At 35.5% G+C, this 13,598-nt stretch overlaps 1 protein-coding gene across 1 annotated transcript; it reads right to left on the reverse strand.

Annotated features, from left to right (window-relative positions):
- Positions 1–2,546: 2,546 nt before the first annotated feature.
- On the reverse strand, positions 2,547–7,453 carry LOC134266785 (C1q-related factor-like). The gene is made up of 2 exons (XM_062749017.1): positions 7,321–7,453; positions 2,547–2,971 (listed from the first exon to the last, which is right to left on the reverse strand). The coding sequence occupies exons 1-2, from the start codon at positions 7,451–7,453 to the stop codon at positions 2,547–2,549; spliced, it is 558 nt and encodes a 185-aa protein (XP_062605001.1).
- Between the last annotated feature and the right edge of the window lie 6,145 nt (positions 7,454–13,598).

The following is a 13,598-nucleotide window of genomic DNA, read 5'->3' on the forward strand; positions in this document are numbered from 1 at the left end:
AAAGCTGAATCTTATGTGGAAGCATCTTCGGGTACTGTAGATTCTAAATTGTTCAAATCATGACCTCCGGGATAAGGGCGGGGCAACAATGGGGAATCAAAGTTTTATATAGAAATATATAGGAAAAATCTTTGAAAATCTTCTTCTCAAGAACCACTGGGCCAGAAAAGCTGAAACTTATGTGGAATCATCCTGGTATAGTGTAGATTCTAAATTGTTCACATCATGACCCCCTGGGGAAGGGCGAGGCCACAATGGGGAATCAAAGTTTTACATAGAAATATATAGGAAAAATCTTTGAAAATTTTCTTCTCAAGAACCACTGGGCCACAAAAGCTGGAAACTTATGTGGAAGCATCCTGGTATAATGTACATTCTAAATTGTTCAAATAATGACCCCCGGGGGAAGGGCGGGGCCACAATGGGGAATCAAAGTTTTAGATAGAAATATATAGGAAAAATCTTTGAAAATCTTCTTCTCAAGAACCACTGGGCCAGAAAAGCTGAAACTTATATGGAAGCATCCTGGTATAATGTAGATTATGCAGATCAAGATCTTAATTATCATGCCTGGTCCACAGCACTCAGTCACCGACACAAAAGCCCTTAAGCAATTACCATTTAATTTGATAGGAATAGTCCGTCAATTCTTCACGCACCTACATACTGTATCCAAAAGTCACTAAGCCGCATCAGAGATGCCTTCTTCTCCATTTTCGACTTCTTCTCAAGAACCACTGGGCCAATTTTGAAGGGGAATTTAAATTGTTAAAATGAAGGGACATATCAGTTCGCAAAAGTCCAAAAGTCACTAAGCCGCATCAGAGATGCCTTCTTTTCTAAGTTCCGCCCGACGGTCCCCATTAGCCAAGCCTTGATGCAGGTGAAACAGGGAACTGAAGAATTAATAGACAAGAATCTCTACAGAGTGCAGAAACTGGCTGCTGACTGTTTAATGGACGAGGAAAGCATCACCTACTTGGCTTGAATGGGTCTCCTTGAGAAGCTTAGAGTATTTGTTGCCCCGTTGAATTTTAAGTTTCTGGAATACCTCTGTAAATGGCCACCCAAGAAGAAGAAGGTACTGGTAAGGATGACGACAATCCAACTACTGACCTGAAGATAGCCCTTGCGGAAGGCACCAAAGTCGCTCTAGATAGTATAGAACCATATGGAGGACCAGCGAGTGCAATGTGTGTTCGCAGACCAAACCCAACAACGAAGGCCACAGCCAGCTCCGAAGGACCTTGACAACTCCAGACAGACCAATAAAAGAAGCAAAGGACCAGGGCAGATGTGAGGGTCCTGTTTTGACAAGTCTACTTGTCATGCCAATAATCAATTTTGTTCCTATCGTGGTGTCAAGAATCATTTAGTTCAAGTATATCACAAGAGGTATGGAAAATTCCCTTCAATCAAAATCGTTTGGGGTGCAAGCCTGTTCGTAGGCATCTTTCTAGGAATTGGCCCAAAGGCAAAAGTCATGAAATTCGTTTAGTATTTTCACTATAATAAAATTAAATGAAGTGCTCGTTAATGTAAGAGACAACAGCTGCTAGCATAACCATTGTGCAAGACTTCCTTTAAATGTATATTTACATTTTAACAATAATTTTATGGCACATCTTTGTAGTCAAAGGGGATAACATTGCACTTAAGGAAATGTAGGTCTATTAACTGGGTATGACTTGACAATAGGGGCGCCGTGCGCACCTCCGGAAATACATCAAAACTAGAACTGTCAAAACAGGACAAAATACCCCCGCTGGGTTTTACAGGGGTGCTAAATCATGAATATTTTATGGATCTAAGAGAAGAGATGCTAAAACATTTTTAGTGCAGTTGTAATTGCTCATTATATTTTTCATAAATGAAACGAAAGCGCAGCCTAATAAAAAATAGACTTAATATACGGACCCCAAATGACCTTGGTTTCAGGTCATGACACACCCTTAGGTCAGGTTGAATCGTTGTGTGAAGTTATAACCTACCAAGTTTATCCTTAAGACAGATCTGGACCGGACTCAAATTATAAAGTATTTCTTCCTGTTACTTTAAACTTCCCAAAATGAGCTTGGTAAAGGTCATGACATACCCGAAGGTCAGGAGGAATCTTTGTGTGAAATATAAAACACGTACACCCCCTCCCTGTATAAATTGGAACTTGTCAAAGTCCAAGTGGCATAACACTGTCAATATTGGCTCGATCATATTAAAATAAAGAATTTTACTAAAAAAAGAATCTCATGATAAATCTGGATACCAAATTTCAGTTTGCGTAATCGTTGCAGAGGAAATGAACGGAATCTGCAAAATAAAAAAAATGAAGTCGACGGGGCATAATTCTGTCAAAAAATTGCTCGAGTGTACTCGAAACTTAACTTGACCTAGACATTTTTTTTTATGATAAAGATGTTTTCATTCAAGTATGAGACATGTGTAACAGTTGTGAAGAAAATAAAGAGAAACTTAGTGAACTAACCAACCGACAAACAGAGCTAAGCAATATGCCCTCTCCTCAAAGAGGTGATAAACAACTTTAAAATTTATTGGATAAGAAATCCAGAAAAATCTGTTCTGCCGTATGCATCACTCAAAATGACACCAAGGTTTAGATTTTCTTTCGTTCGAATATAGACTTCGTCCCCTGCGTTCACAGTAAGGATGAGGTTTCCAGTAGCAGTATCTTGCTCGCCTGAATTTGTATGAGCATAAATCATGCCATGAACGACAGTGTTAACCACCAGTTCTGTTGAGTGATAAGAAGATTCCTCGTGATACATTGTCCAAGTGAAGAAATACGTTCCAGATTTAGGTACGATGAACACTCCAATATGAGGATGGTATCCGTTGCCTAGATTGGTTTTAACTGTGTCAAATATCAGGATATGGTGTCCACCAGGGTTTTTCAAATTGCCACTCATGTAAGCATAAAAGGCAATTGGCTGTACCGCTAGAATTCTGGCTGTTTCTGCAGAGTAAAAATGAAACTTTTTAAAATGTGTGGTCAGGTGAGCAACATGTTTGTGTCAACTCTATTACAATACATCCATGACTGGGTATGTACAGCAGGACAGGTGCTGACACGATAAAGAACCCTACTGCTCAATTCCCCTGAGAACCGAGTTAGGTCTGAATTTAAAGCCCTTCACCAGTATTTGGTGACATCTCTATATGAGTGAAAAATTCTCGGAACTGGGAACATTTTGTCACTCTTATAAAGAGATGTCGTCATACACCATTGGAGGGCTGCAAATCTAAACCTTACTTTGAACACAGAGCCATTGAGCAGTGAGGGATCGATATGACGTAAGCCTTGGTTTATAAGGTCTCATCAACAGGACCGCAACTTTCACCCAAACGGCTAAGTACCTAGCATATATAGTCTTATCTTTATACCAGAGAAAAATTCCCAAACTGGGCATAAAACAAAATACAATCTCTCTGATAGAGATTTCATCATATACTGGTGAAGGGCTTTAAATTTAGACCTAATTTTGAACACAGGGCAATCGAGCAGAGAGGTATCTTTTTTGTGCCAACTCCTGTCGTTACACGGGACCTCAGTCTTTGAGGTCTCATCCGTAGGCCGATCGACGGGACACTTCCAACCTATTCACTTTCAACTTAGGTCGGTTGCGGCTGAAATTCGAGCTCATGCCCTTCTTTTCACTGAGAGACTTTGGAGTTAGAGTGCATTAGAATTTTTGATTTGAGATGATAATCATGCACTCCAATGACATAAATCAAATTGACTGTTTTAAAAGTTTGTCAGTTGCTCTATACAAAAGGCTTTTTATACGCCCGTCTTAAGACGGGACGTATTATGTTATAGGCTTCATGTCCGTCCGTCCGTCTATCTGTCTGTCCGTCTGTCCATTCCTGTCCGGCTCATAACTTGAATACTATTAGGCCTAGGATTATCAAACTTTGTCAACTTATACTTCTTGGGTAGACGGTGTGGCACGCACAAAAAGTAGGTTGCTCTGACCTTTAATAAAGATGCTATAGCCAAATATGGAAAAAAATCCTGTCCGGCTCATAACTAGAAAACTATTAGACCGAGAGCTTTCAAACTTAGCGAACGTATTCATCTAAAGTAGAAAGTGTTGCGGCCTATTTCAAGGTCACTGTGACCTTTAATTAAAGTGAACTTTTTTAAAAAACTAAGTCTTTTAAATTCTAAATCTCATAATCCTAAAAAATGTAAAAATATAGTTGTATGCTTATTAAAAACGTTAAATTTTGTAAAAACTTGTTTTTTCATTATATACCTTACAGCAATCTGTAACAAATGTTTATGCTTTGAGAGGAATTCAATTTGTCCCATGGGCTTAATTATCAAGCACTGGTCAAGAAGAATTTTGATAGCAGAAATTTGCATGTCAGATTAGAGAGAAATTAATGAGATTATTGTCAGGAGCTAAGAGCAATCTCTAGATCTGATGCAGATGTTATCTTAATTTATCTCTTGGGAGTAGGGCAAAAAGAAATGGCCTCATAGTTGCCTGTGCTAATTAAGAGTTCTTGATGGCTAGTCCAGATAAAGATCTTTCAATAGGTGTATTGAAATTAAAACAAATTGATGTTTTAGTGTATTATTAAAACTAAATTAGTATTGTATAATATGATTAAAACTAATTATATATATGTTCATTGAAAAAAATATATATATATTTCAATTTTTATATATTTGCAACAAAGATGCTATAGCAAAATATGGAAAAATCCTGTCCGGCTCATAACTAGAAAACTATTAGACCTAGAGCTTTCAAACTTGGCAAAAGTATACATCTAAAGTAGGTGTGTCAAGGCCTATTTCAAGGTCACTGTGACCTTTAATTAAAGTAAATTTAAAAAAAAAAGAAAAGTCTTTTAAATTCTAAATTTCATAATCCTAAAAAATGTAAAAATATAGTTGTATGCTTATTAAAAACGTTAAATTAGTAAAAACTTGTCATTATATACTTTACAGCAATCTGTAACAAATGTTTATGCTTTGAGAGGAATTCAATTTGTCCCATGGGCTTAATTATCAAGCACTGGTCAAGAAGAATTTTGATAGCAGAAATTTGCATGTCAAATTAGAGAGAAATTAATGAGTTTATTGTCGGGAGCTAAGAGCAATCTCTAGATATGATGCAGATGTTATCTAAATTTAACTCTTGGGAGTTTGGCAAAAAGAAATGGCCTCATAGTTGCCTGTGCTAATTAAGAGTTCTTGATGGCTAGTCCAGATAAAGATCTTTCAATAGGTGAAATGAAATTAAAACAAATTGATGTTTTAGTGTATTATTAAAACTAAATTAGTATTGTATAATATGATTAAAACTAATTATATATATGTTCATTGAAAAAATATATATTTCAATTTTTATATATTTGCAACAAAGATACTATAGCAAAATATGGAAAAATCCTGTCCGGCTCATAACTAAAAAACGATTAGACCTAGAGCTTTCAAACTTGGCAAAAGTATACATCTAAAATAGAAGGTGTTTCATGGCCTATTTCAAGGTCACTGTGACCTTTAATTAAAGTGATTTTTTTTTTTAAAAACTAAGTCTTTTAAATTCTATATTTCATAATCCTAAAAAATGTAAAAATATAGTTGTATGCTTATTAAAAAACGTTAAATTAAGTAAAAACTTATTATATATTATATTATCATTATATACTTTACAGCAATCTGTAACAAATGTTTATGCTTTGAGAGGAATTCAGTTTGTCCCATGGGGTTAATTATCAAGCACTGGTCAAGAAGAATTTTGATAGCAGAAATTTGCATGTCAAATTAGAGAGAAATTAACGAGTTTATTGTCAGGAGCTAAGAGCATCTCTAGATCTGGTGCAGCTGTTGTCTTAATTTATCTCTTGGGAGTTTGGCAAAAAGAAATGGCCTCATAGTTGTTGTGTTAATTAAGAGTTCTTGATGGCTAGTCCAGATAAAGATCTTTCAATTGGTGTAATTAATTAAAACAAGTTAATGTTTTAGTGTATGATTAAAGCTAAAATAGTATTGTACAATATGATTAAAACTAATTATACATGTGTTCATTGAAAAATTTATATATTTGCGACAAATTGCAGTCAGGTCTCACTAGTATTATTTGTTATAATCAATCCCTACACTGTAAGTCTCTTAGAGATGTATAAATAGAAATGGAAAGAAGAAGAGTCGTTATGGTTTATAATCGGCCCTGTGATTGAATCTGATGAGGGATTTTTCAAAAGGTGTCTTTAATGCCTAGTTTCCAAAACAGTTTAAATTTCTCCAATACCACTTTTAGTTTTTAGTCAGGAGCCTCTTAAAAATGGCATGATATTCCGCAAAAGTCGTGCTTGACGGCATGACGTCGCGATGTAAACATAACGTTATCAATTTTTTATCGCCAACTTTCAAAATGTACATGTTTCAAAATATATTAATTTTCAAATATATTAAGTTTTTTCTATATTTCTTTTTCTTGTATGTGTTAACTCAATAACCCAATCTTTTATTTAGTTCCTGTATTTTTGAAATAGCGATTTTGAATTTTTTTTTTTACGATACACAAGTCTTTGCTAAATCGTTAATTGCATAAAACGTTTTGGAGAGAATAGCTGTTAAGAGTTTATTTTCTTGAATTATATTAATATATTTATGAATTAAAATTCTGTAACAATAACAAACATAAAAAAATATATTCTAAATATACATGTGCAGTATTAATTAACGCTAAATAATTTTATCTTTAACAAATTATAATAATTTCAATAAGATAACAATTTCATGAAGTAAAGGTACACAGATATTCGTAAACAATACCATAAACAATACCAGTAAAGCAAAAACAATCACATCTTCTCAAGTCCCCCCAGAAGGTTGTATAACTCTTTTATTGAATATTACATGTAAAAACTAGTACATGTAGTAGTTAGATTTATATCTTTCAAATATATCCAAGATATAAAATTGGAAAGAATTTGTAATGAACGCATCAAGCAAAATGAAATTAAGGCGATAGAATAATGATTTGTACATATAATATACATTGTATGAATTCTGTGAGAGATATCAATCTTGGAATATTATGTACTATGTTTTTATTGTCGTTAAGTTAGACCCGAGAAGTTACCATGTGCATGTAGTATGGGTATTCAAATTTTATTGTAAATATTTTTGAACAATTAAGAATCTCCGGAATCATTATTTTTTTTAGTGACCTCACTGTCGTTTACAACCACAGAGATTTCCCAGTTCTGTACCTGTCCGAGGAACATTCTCGAGGCACAAAAATGCCGAAAACCAAACCATACTCGTGTCATGCGCACACATACCCACTACCCTGCTGCCGTTGGTAAGATGAAGTAAACTAAGAGCCATTCGGGCGTCAAAAATATTCTTGGGAGAATTCAACACTCCCCCTCCCCCTGTCCCCGGAAGCCCTGTTGCAACCGCTACAAATATCATTTAGCATTGTTATGAAACGCTTAATGTCACAAATCATTGCAATTCTAGTGTACATGTTAATCCGCTCAATGAAATAATTCTTTCATTAATCGGCGATTTAGCATTTGCGATTTCTACAGACCCCTTCCATCTCAAAGCACCCCCCCCCCCATTATATATTAAACTTATAAATCTTTGAACTATATCTATATCACTCAATTTAAATATTCAACTGCAGGCACGTTACATCAGGGTAAGTTAAGGAAGGGGGTCCCCAACCTTTCCCAGACAGTAGTATGTGTTAGTAAAAAAAAATTATACCGAAGAATTTAGACCCATCCCCCCCCTCCCCCCCCCCCCAAAAAAAAAACGAAAAGTATTTTTTCGAGTTTGAACATTTTCTCTTTTTTCTTTTCTTTTTTTTTCCACTTTTCAAGATTATTGAGGTGAGTTGATTTTTTTCTCTGGCCGCCCCCTTCCAAAAACGATTCTACATGTACTTCTTGAATGAAAAGTAATTTTAAATAGAACATACATAACGAATCAATATAAAAATCTCAAACTTGTCTGTTATGGGTTCTAAATTAGAAATAAAATGTATTGTTCTGTAACAATAGGTGAAAGATATCTTGTTTTTTTTAATTAAAATGATTCGTATCTACCTGGACCTTTATTTTACGTAAGTGCAAACTGCGCAACTTTCAGTGACCGTGCGAACAAACGATTTTACTAAAGATAAATAAGACCTCAATTAAGAGAGTAAACATCAAAACAAAGTATTTATTGTTTACAAAGTTTAATACTTTTATGTATGTTTCCACATTTCTTGTATTTCTTGAATCGGAAGAAGTTCCTTTGAAAGATTTGTAAGCAATAAAGGCACTTAGGGCCATCGAGCAGTGAGGGAACTTTTACGTGCCAGCAGTGCACCTACTGCGACATGGGACCTCTCATCATACTTGATCTTTGGACATCGTTTTTAAAAATTGTATGATTTCAATGGTAGGATATTTTATTTAATGAGAGTCCTGTGTTTTAGTAGGTGCACTGCTGGCACGAAAAAGGTCCCGCATTGCTCAATGGCACTAAGTGCCGAGTGATTCAAGGACAGAATTTGCAGCTCTCTATCGGCAAATGTAGGCGTTTCAATATATCACTGAAAAATTCTCGAGGGTAATTTCAAACAATAGTCTATACAATCAATCTTTAATTGAAAACTCAGATGCACCATAGGAATTAATTTTACGATGAATTCATAATTGTCCGGAACCTTCTGTAATATGCAATTGTGAACACTTTTAAACAAGAGGCCCATGGGCCACGTCGCTCACCTGAGAAGCTTTGACCATTCTGTTCTTTACCAGATTTCACCTTTGTTATACATAATGCATCCCCACATTACCCCACTGATCATAATTTAGACATTTTGAAATCTACACTACCCCATGATCCTTCCATTGGCACATATGTTTCAGCTTTTTTGGCCCAGTGGTTCCTGAGAAGAAGATTTTCAAAGATTTTTCCTATATATTTCTATGTAAAATTTTGATTCCCTATAATGGCCCCGCCCTTCCCCCGGGGGTCATGATTCCTACAATTTAGAATTTACACTACCCCAGAATGCTTCCACATAAGTTTCAGCTTTTCTGGCCCAGTGGTTCTTGAGAAGAAGATTTTCAAAGATTTTTCCTATATATTTCTATATAAAACTTTGATACCCCATTGTGCCCCCCCCCTTCCCCTGGGGGTCATGATTGAACAATTTGGAATCTACACTATACCAGGATGCTTCCACATAAGTTTCACCTTTTCTGGCCCAGTGGTTCTTCATCAGAAGATTTTCAAAGATTTTTCCTATATATTTCTATGTAAAACTTTGATTCCCCATTGTGGCCCCACCCATCCCCCGGGGGTCATTATTTGAACAATTTAGAATCTACATTATACCAGGATGCTTCCACATAAGTTTCAGCTTTTCTGGCCCAGTGGTTCTTGAGAAGAAGATTTTCAAAGATTTTTCCTAAATATAATTCTATGTAAAACTTTGATTCCCCATTGTGGCCCCGCCCTTCCCCCGGGGGTCATGATTTGAACAATTTAGAATCTACACTATACCAGGATGCTTCAAAATAAGTTTCAGCTTTTCTGGCCCAGTGGTTCTTGAGAAGAAGATTTTCAAAGATTTTTCCTATATATTTCTATATAAAACTTTGATTCCCCATTGTGGCCCCGCCCTACCCCCGGGGGTCATGATTTGAACAATTTAGAATCTACACTATACCAGGATGCTTCCACATATAAGTTTCACCTTTTCTGGCCCAGTTCTTTCTTGAGAAGAAGATTTTCAAAGATTTTTCCTATATATTTCTATATAAAAATTTGATTCCCCATTGTGGCCCCGCCCTTCCCCCGGGGGTCATGATTTGTGCAATTTAGAATCTACACTATACCAGGATGCTTCCATATAAGTTTCAGCTTTTCTGGCCCAGTGGTTCTTGAGAAGAAGATTTTCAAAGATTTTTCCTATATATTTCTATATAAAACTTTGAATCCCCATTGTGGCCCCGCCCTTCCCCCGGGGGTCATGATTTGAACAATTTAGAATCTACACTATACCAGGATGCTTCCACATAAGTTTCACCTTTTCTGGCCCAGTGGTTCTTGAGAAGAAGATTTTCAAAGATTTTTCCTATATATTTCTATATAAAACTTTGATTCCCCATTGTGGCCCCGCCCTTCCCCCGGGGGTCATGATTTGAACAATTTAGAATCTACACTATACCAGGATGCTTCCACATAAGTTTCAGCTTTTCTGGCCCAGTGGTTCTTGAGAAGAAGATTTTCAAAGATTTTTCCTATATATTTCTATATAAAACTTTGAATCCCCATTGTGGCCCCGCCCTTCCCCCGGGGGTCATGATTTGAACAATTTAGAATCTACACTATACCAGGATGCTTCCACATAAGTTTCAGCTTTACTGGCCCAGTGGTTCTTGAGAAGAAGATTTTTTAATGACCCCACCCTATTTTTGTCTTTTCTTGATTATCTCCCCTTGCGAGGGGATATGTCCCTTCATTTTAACAATTTAAATTCCTCTTTACCCAAGGATGCTTTGTACCAAGTTTGGTCAAAATTGGCCCAGTGGTTCTTGAGAAGAAGTCGAAAATGTGAAAAGTTTACAGACAGACGGACGGACGACGGACAAAATGTGATCAGAAAAGCTCACTTGAGCCTTCGGCTCAGGTGAGCTAAAAACGAAAAATAAAATTAGGTAATAAAACAAATTTTTAATGCCTGATCAGTCAATAGACCAGAAAAAGGCATTAAATAATCTTATGATATAAAATCTCTAATAAAACAAAAGAATTAATTTGATTAGGCAATAATATTTAATCAATCATATATTTGGCCTAACGATGCTCAATTGTACTGCGTGTGTGTGTGTGAATATTTCCCAAAAAATATTATATGTATATGAGATACAATAGTATTCCTTCTTGACTATTATATACATTTATAACAGAGTAGAATGCATAGATGTAAATACCACAGTCTTACAACATCTTCATATATATTTATTTCTTATCCAGGAATAAAATCACTGATCAAGAATCATTTTTCGGCATATACATGCTCTCTCTCTCTTTCTCTCTCCCTCTCGACTAATCGACCGAAAAGACTGTTCAAACAAATCTTTTCTCTCCTGTTTACACCCATCAATCCAGCACAGGTACAAGTAATAAGTTGTCTCTCTCAGGTGTATTATGACGTCATTTTGTTTATGTTATCGACGTCATCAACACGCCGTTTTACCGGTAGTTAAATCAACGTAATTTTTAAAAGAGGTATTCATTGGAAATATATTATTTTTCGTACTATTAAATGTTGATTATAAAAAAATAAATACATAAATACTTCATTATAAGAGTGATTATTTTAGATTCATCAAAGGTTTCATTTAGATATTTCAATGTAATTTACGACTTGTCATGTACAGATAAAACAATATAATTACGTAGTTAACTTTTTTAAAAACACAGGCACATTTACTTTTATTATATGAACAATTTTAGTCATTGTAGTGTTTTCTTGTTGTGAAATTTATCTGGAAGAAAAGGGTCATTAGATATTTGTGAAATAAGCATAATGAAGAAAATCGTCATTATTGTCATGATTTATCTTTATCTGCGAAACACAATTTATTAAAATTCGTCATGTCCGCATCTTTGTAAGGTCAAAATTAAATGTTAAAATAAATGATTATGATATGATTTTGCATTTGACAAAGTTTGGAATACATACTCGAATGCGGACACATTAAAAATTGCGTTTATATACATTGAATATGCCAAAAAATGTAGATTTTCGGAATACTTTCCCGGTTTTGACTTTCACTGTTACCAATCGCGCGCGCTTTTTACCAAACTAATACTTACATCTTAAAGTTAGTGCCCTAAACATATCTTATAGACCATAAATTAAAAAATTGCTCCACTTTATTTTTTCATATTTTTACAGGGCCAATTATGATAAATAACGACTTTTCTTCTTAGATAATCGAAATCTGTGTCAATCTGTTAATCAAGGCTACCTGATTTTCTTGCATCCTAACCAATTTGTGATTATTGAACAATATTTGACGGGCGTATCATGCTGTGCCCCCTACCTGATTTTCTTGCATCCTAACCAATTTATGATTATTGAACAATATTTGCCGGGCGTATCATGCTGTGGCGGGGCACTTTATTTTATTATTGTGTTGACATGGTTAACCCCCTTCCCCGCAGTCACGCATTTCAACGCATATACCATTTCCTATTTCTGACGCAATATCACGCATTTACCGTTTCCCTGCAATCACGCATTTTTACGCACTTTAAAAAGTTCATTAAATCTTCAATTTATTGCAAGATTCCAACTATTTCATACTTGCTTAATCTCGGAAGATAAAAATTATTTTCTAATTAAAGTATTCCGTCATGACATTATTTACGCTAAACTTTAGAGAAACTTGTACCCTGCTAGAAAGTGCTTGCGGGGAAATGGTAACGTAATAATTGTATGACGCGAGGATTCAGTTTATTTTGCATATCAATTTTGTAAGTTGTAAAGTGTTAAGGATTTGAAGAAAGGATATGGAGATAGCGAACAATATTTAATATCAAAGTCAATAAAAAAATACAAAATAGAAGCAGAGCAAACACAGACCTCCGAAACATCAGACTGGGATCAGGTGCCATGGAGGAGTGAGCATCCCCTGCTGACCGGTCACCCCCCCCCCCCCCCGTGTGCCCCTTGTCATGAATGAAACAAGTCAGTCAACATGTCTCAGTGATAAACTGTACTTGCTGACTAGGTCATTGACTTCTTCCATGAGTAATTATCTTTAATTTGATATTAGAAAAACATAACTTTAATAATTTTATGTGATCTAAGAGAGATGTTAAAACATCATTATTGATTACTCTCAATGCTTATAACATCTTACAAATATAAATTGAAAACATACCTCTCTTTATCCTTTTCTTATCTTTCAGGTGGCCCGCTGAAGTTCTTTTTAACCCAATACTCGTTTTATTAGATTGCACTGGACTGAACTCATGCCCAGGTTCAGCGGTGTCCACCATCAATTTCGTTTTTTCACCAGCGATGTCCACCATCGATTTCGTTTTTTCACCAGCCTTGTCACCAGGGTGTTTAGTTAAGGTCAATGTCTCCAGCTGATTGATTCGTATATTTTGGTCAACGATAATTTCATTCTGATTTCCGATAATGTTTTCTAGCTTAAAAACACGAGAACGCAGAGACTGTAATTCCTTCAACACAAACTGTAAAACATTTTCCTGATCCAAAACATCTTTACCAAAAACAGAAGACAAACCGGAGAAAAGAATGAGAAACGCGAAGAATTTCATGCCTATTGTAAAATGAGAACGTCTGATTTTGTATTGCACCTTTTCATGTATGGGAGTCTTTATCTGTCCTAAAATAAGGCCACATCAAACTATTGTATATGTAGCGTTATCTACGCATTCTCATACGTCCCCTACTAGTGAAACCGGAGGTCACATTAGGTTTACTCTGTATATTTCTGTCTGTCAATCTGTCCCACTTGGTTCTCTACACTTTTTAAACGCTTGCAGACATTGAGCTGCTGTTAAGTAT

Source organism: Saccostrea cucullata, unplaced genomic scaffold (genome assembly GCF_032062105.1).
Source record: "Saccostrea cucullata isolate Sc308-1 unplaced genomic scaffold, CSIRO_AGI_Scuc_v1 ctg9930, whole genome shotgun sequence".
Classification (NCBI taxonomy): domain Eukaryota; kingdom Metazoa; phylum Mollusca; class Bivalvia; order Ostreida; family Ostreidae; genus Saccostrea; species Saccostrea cuccullata.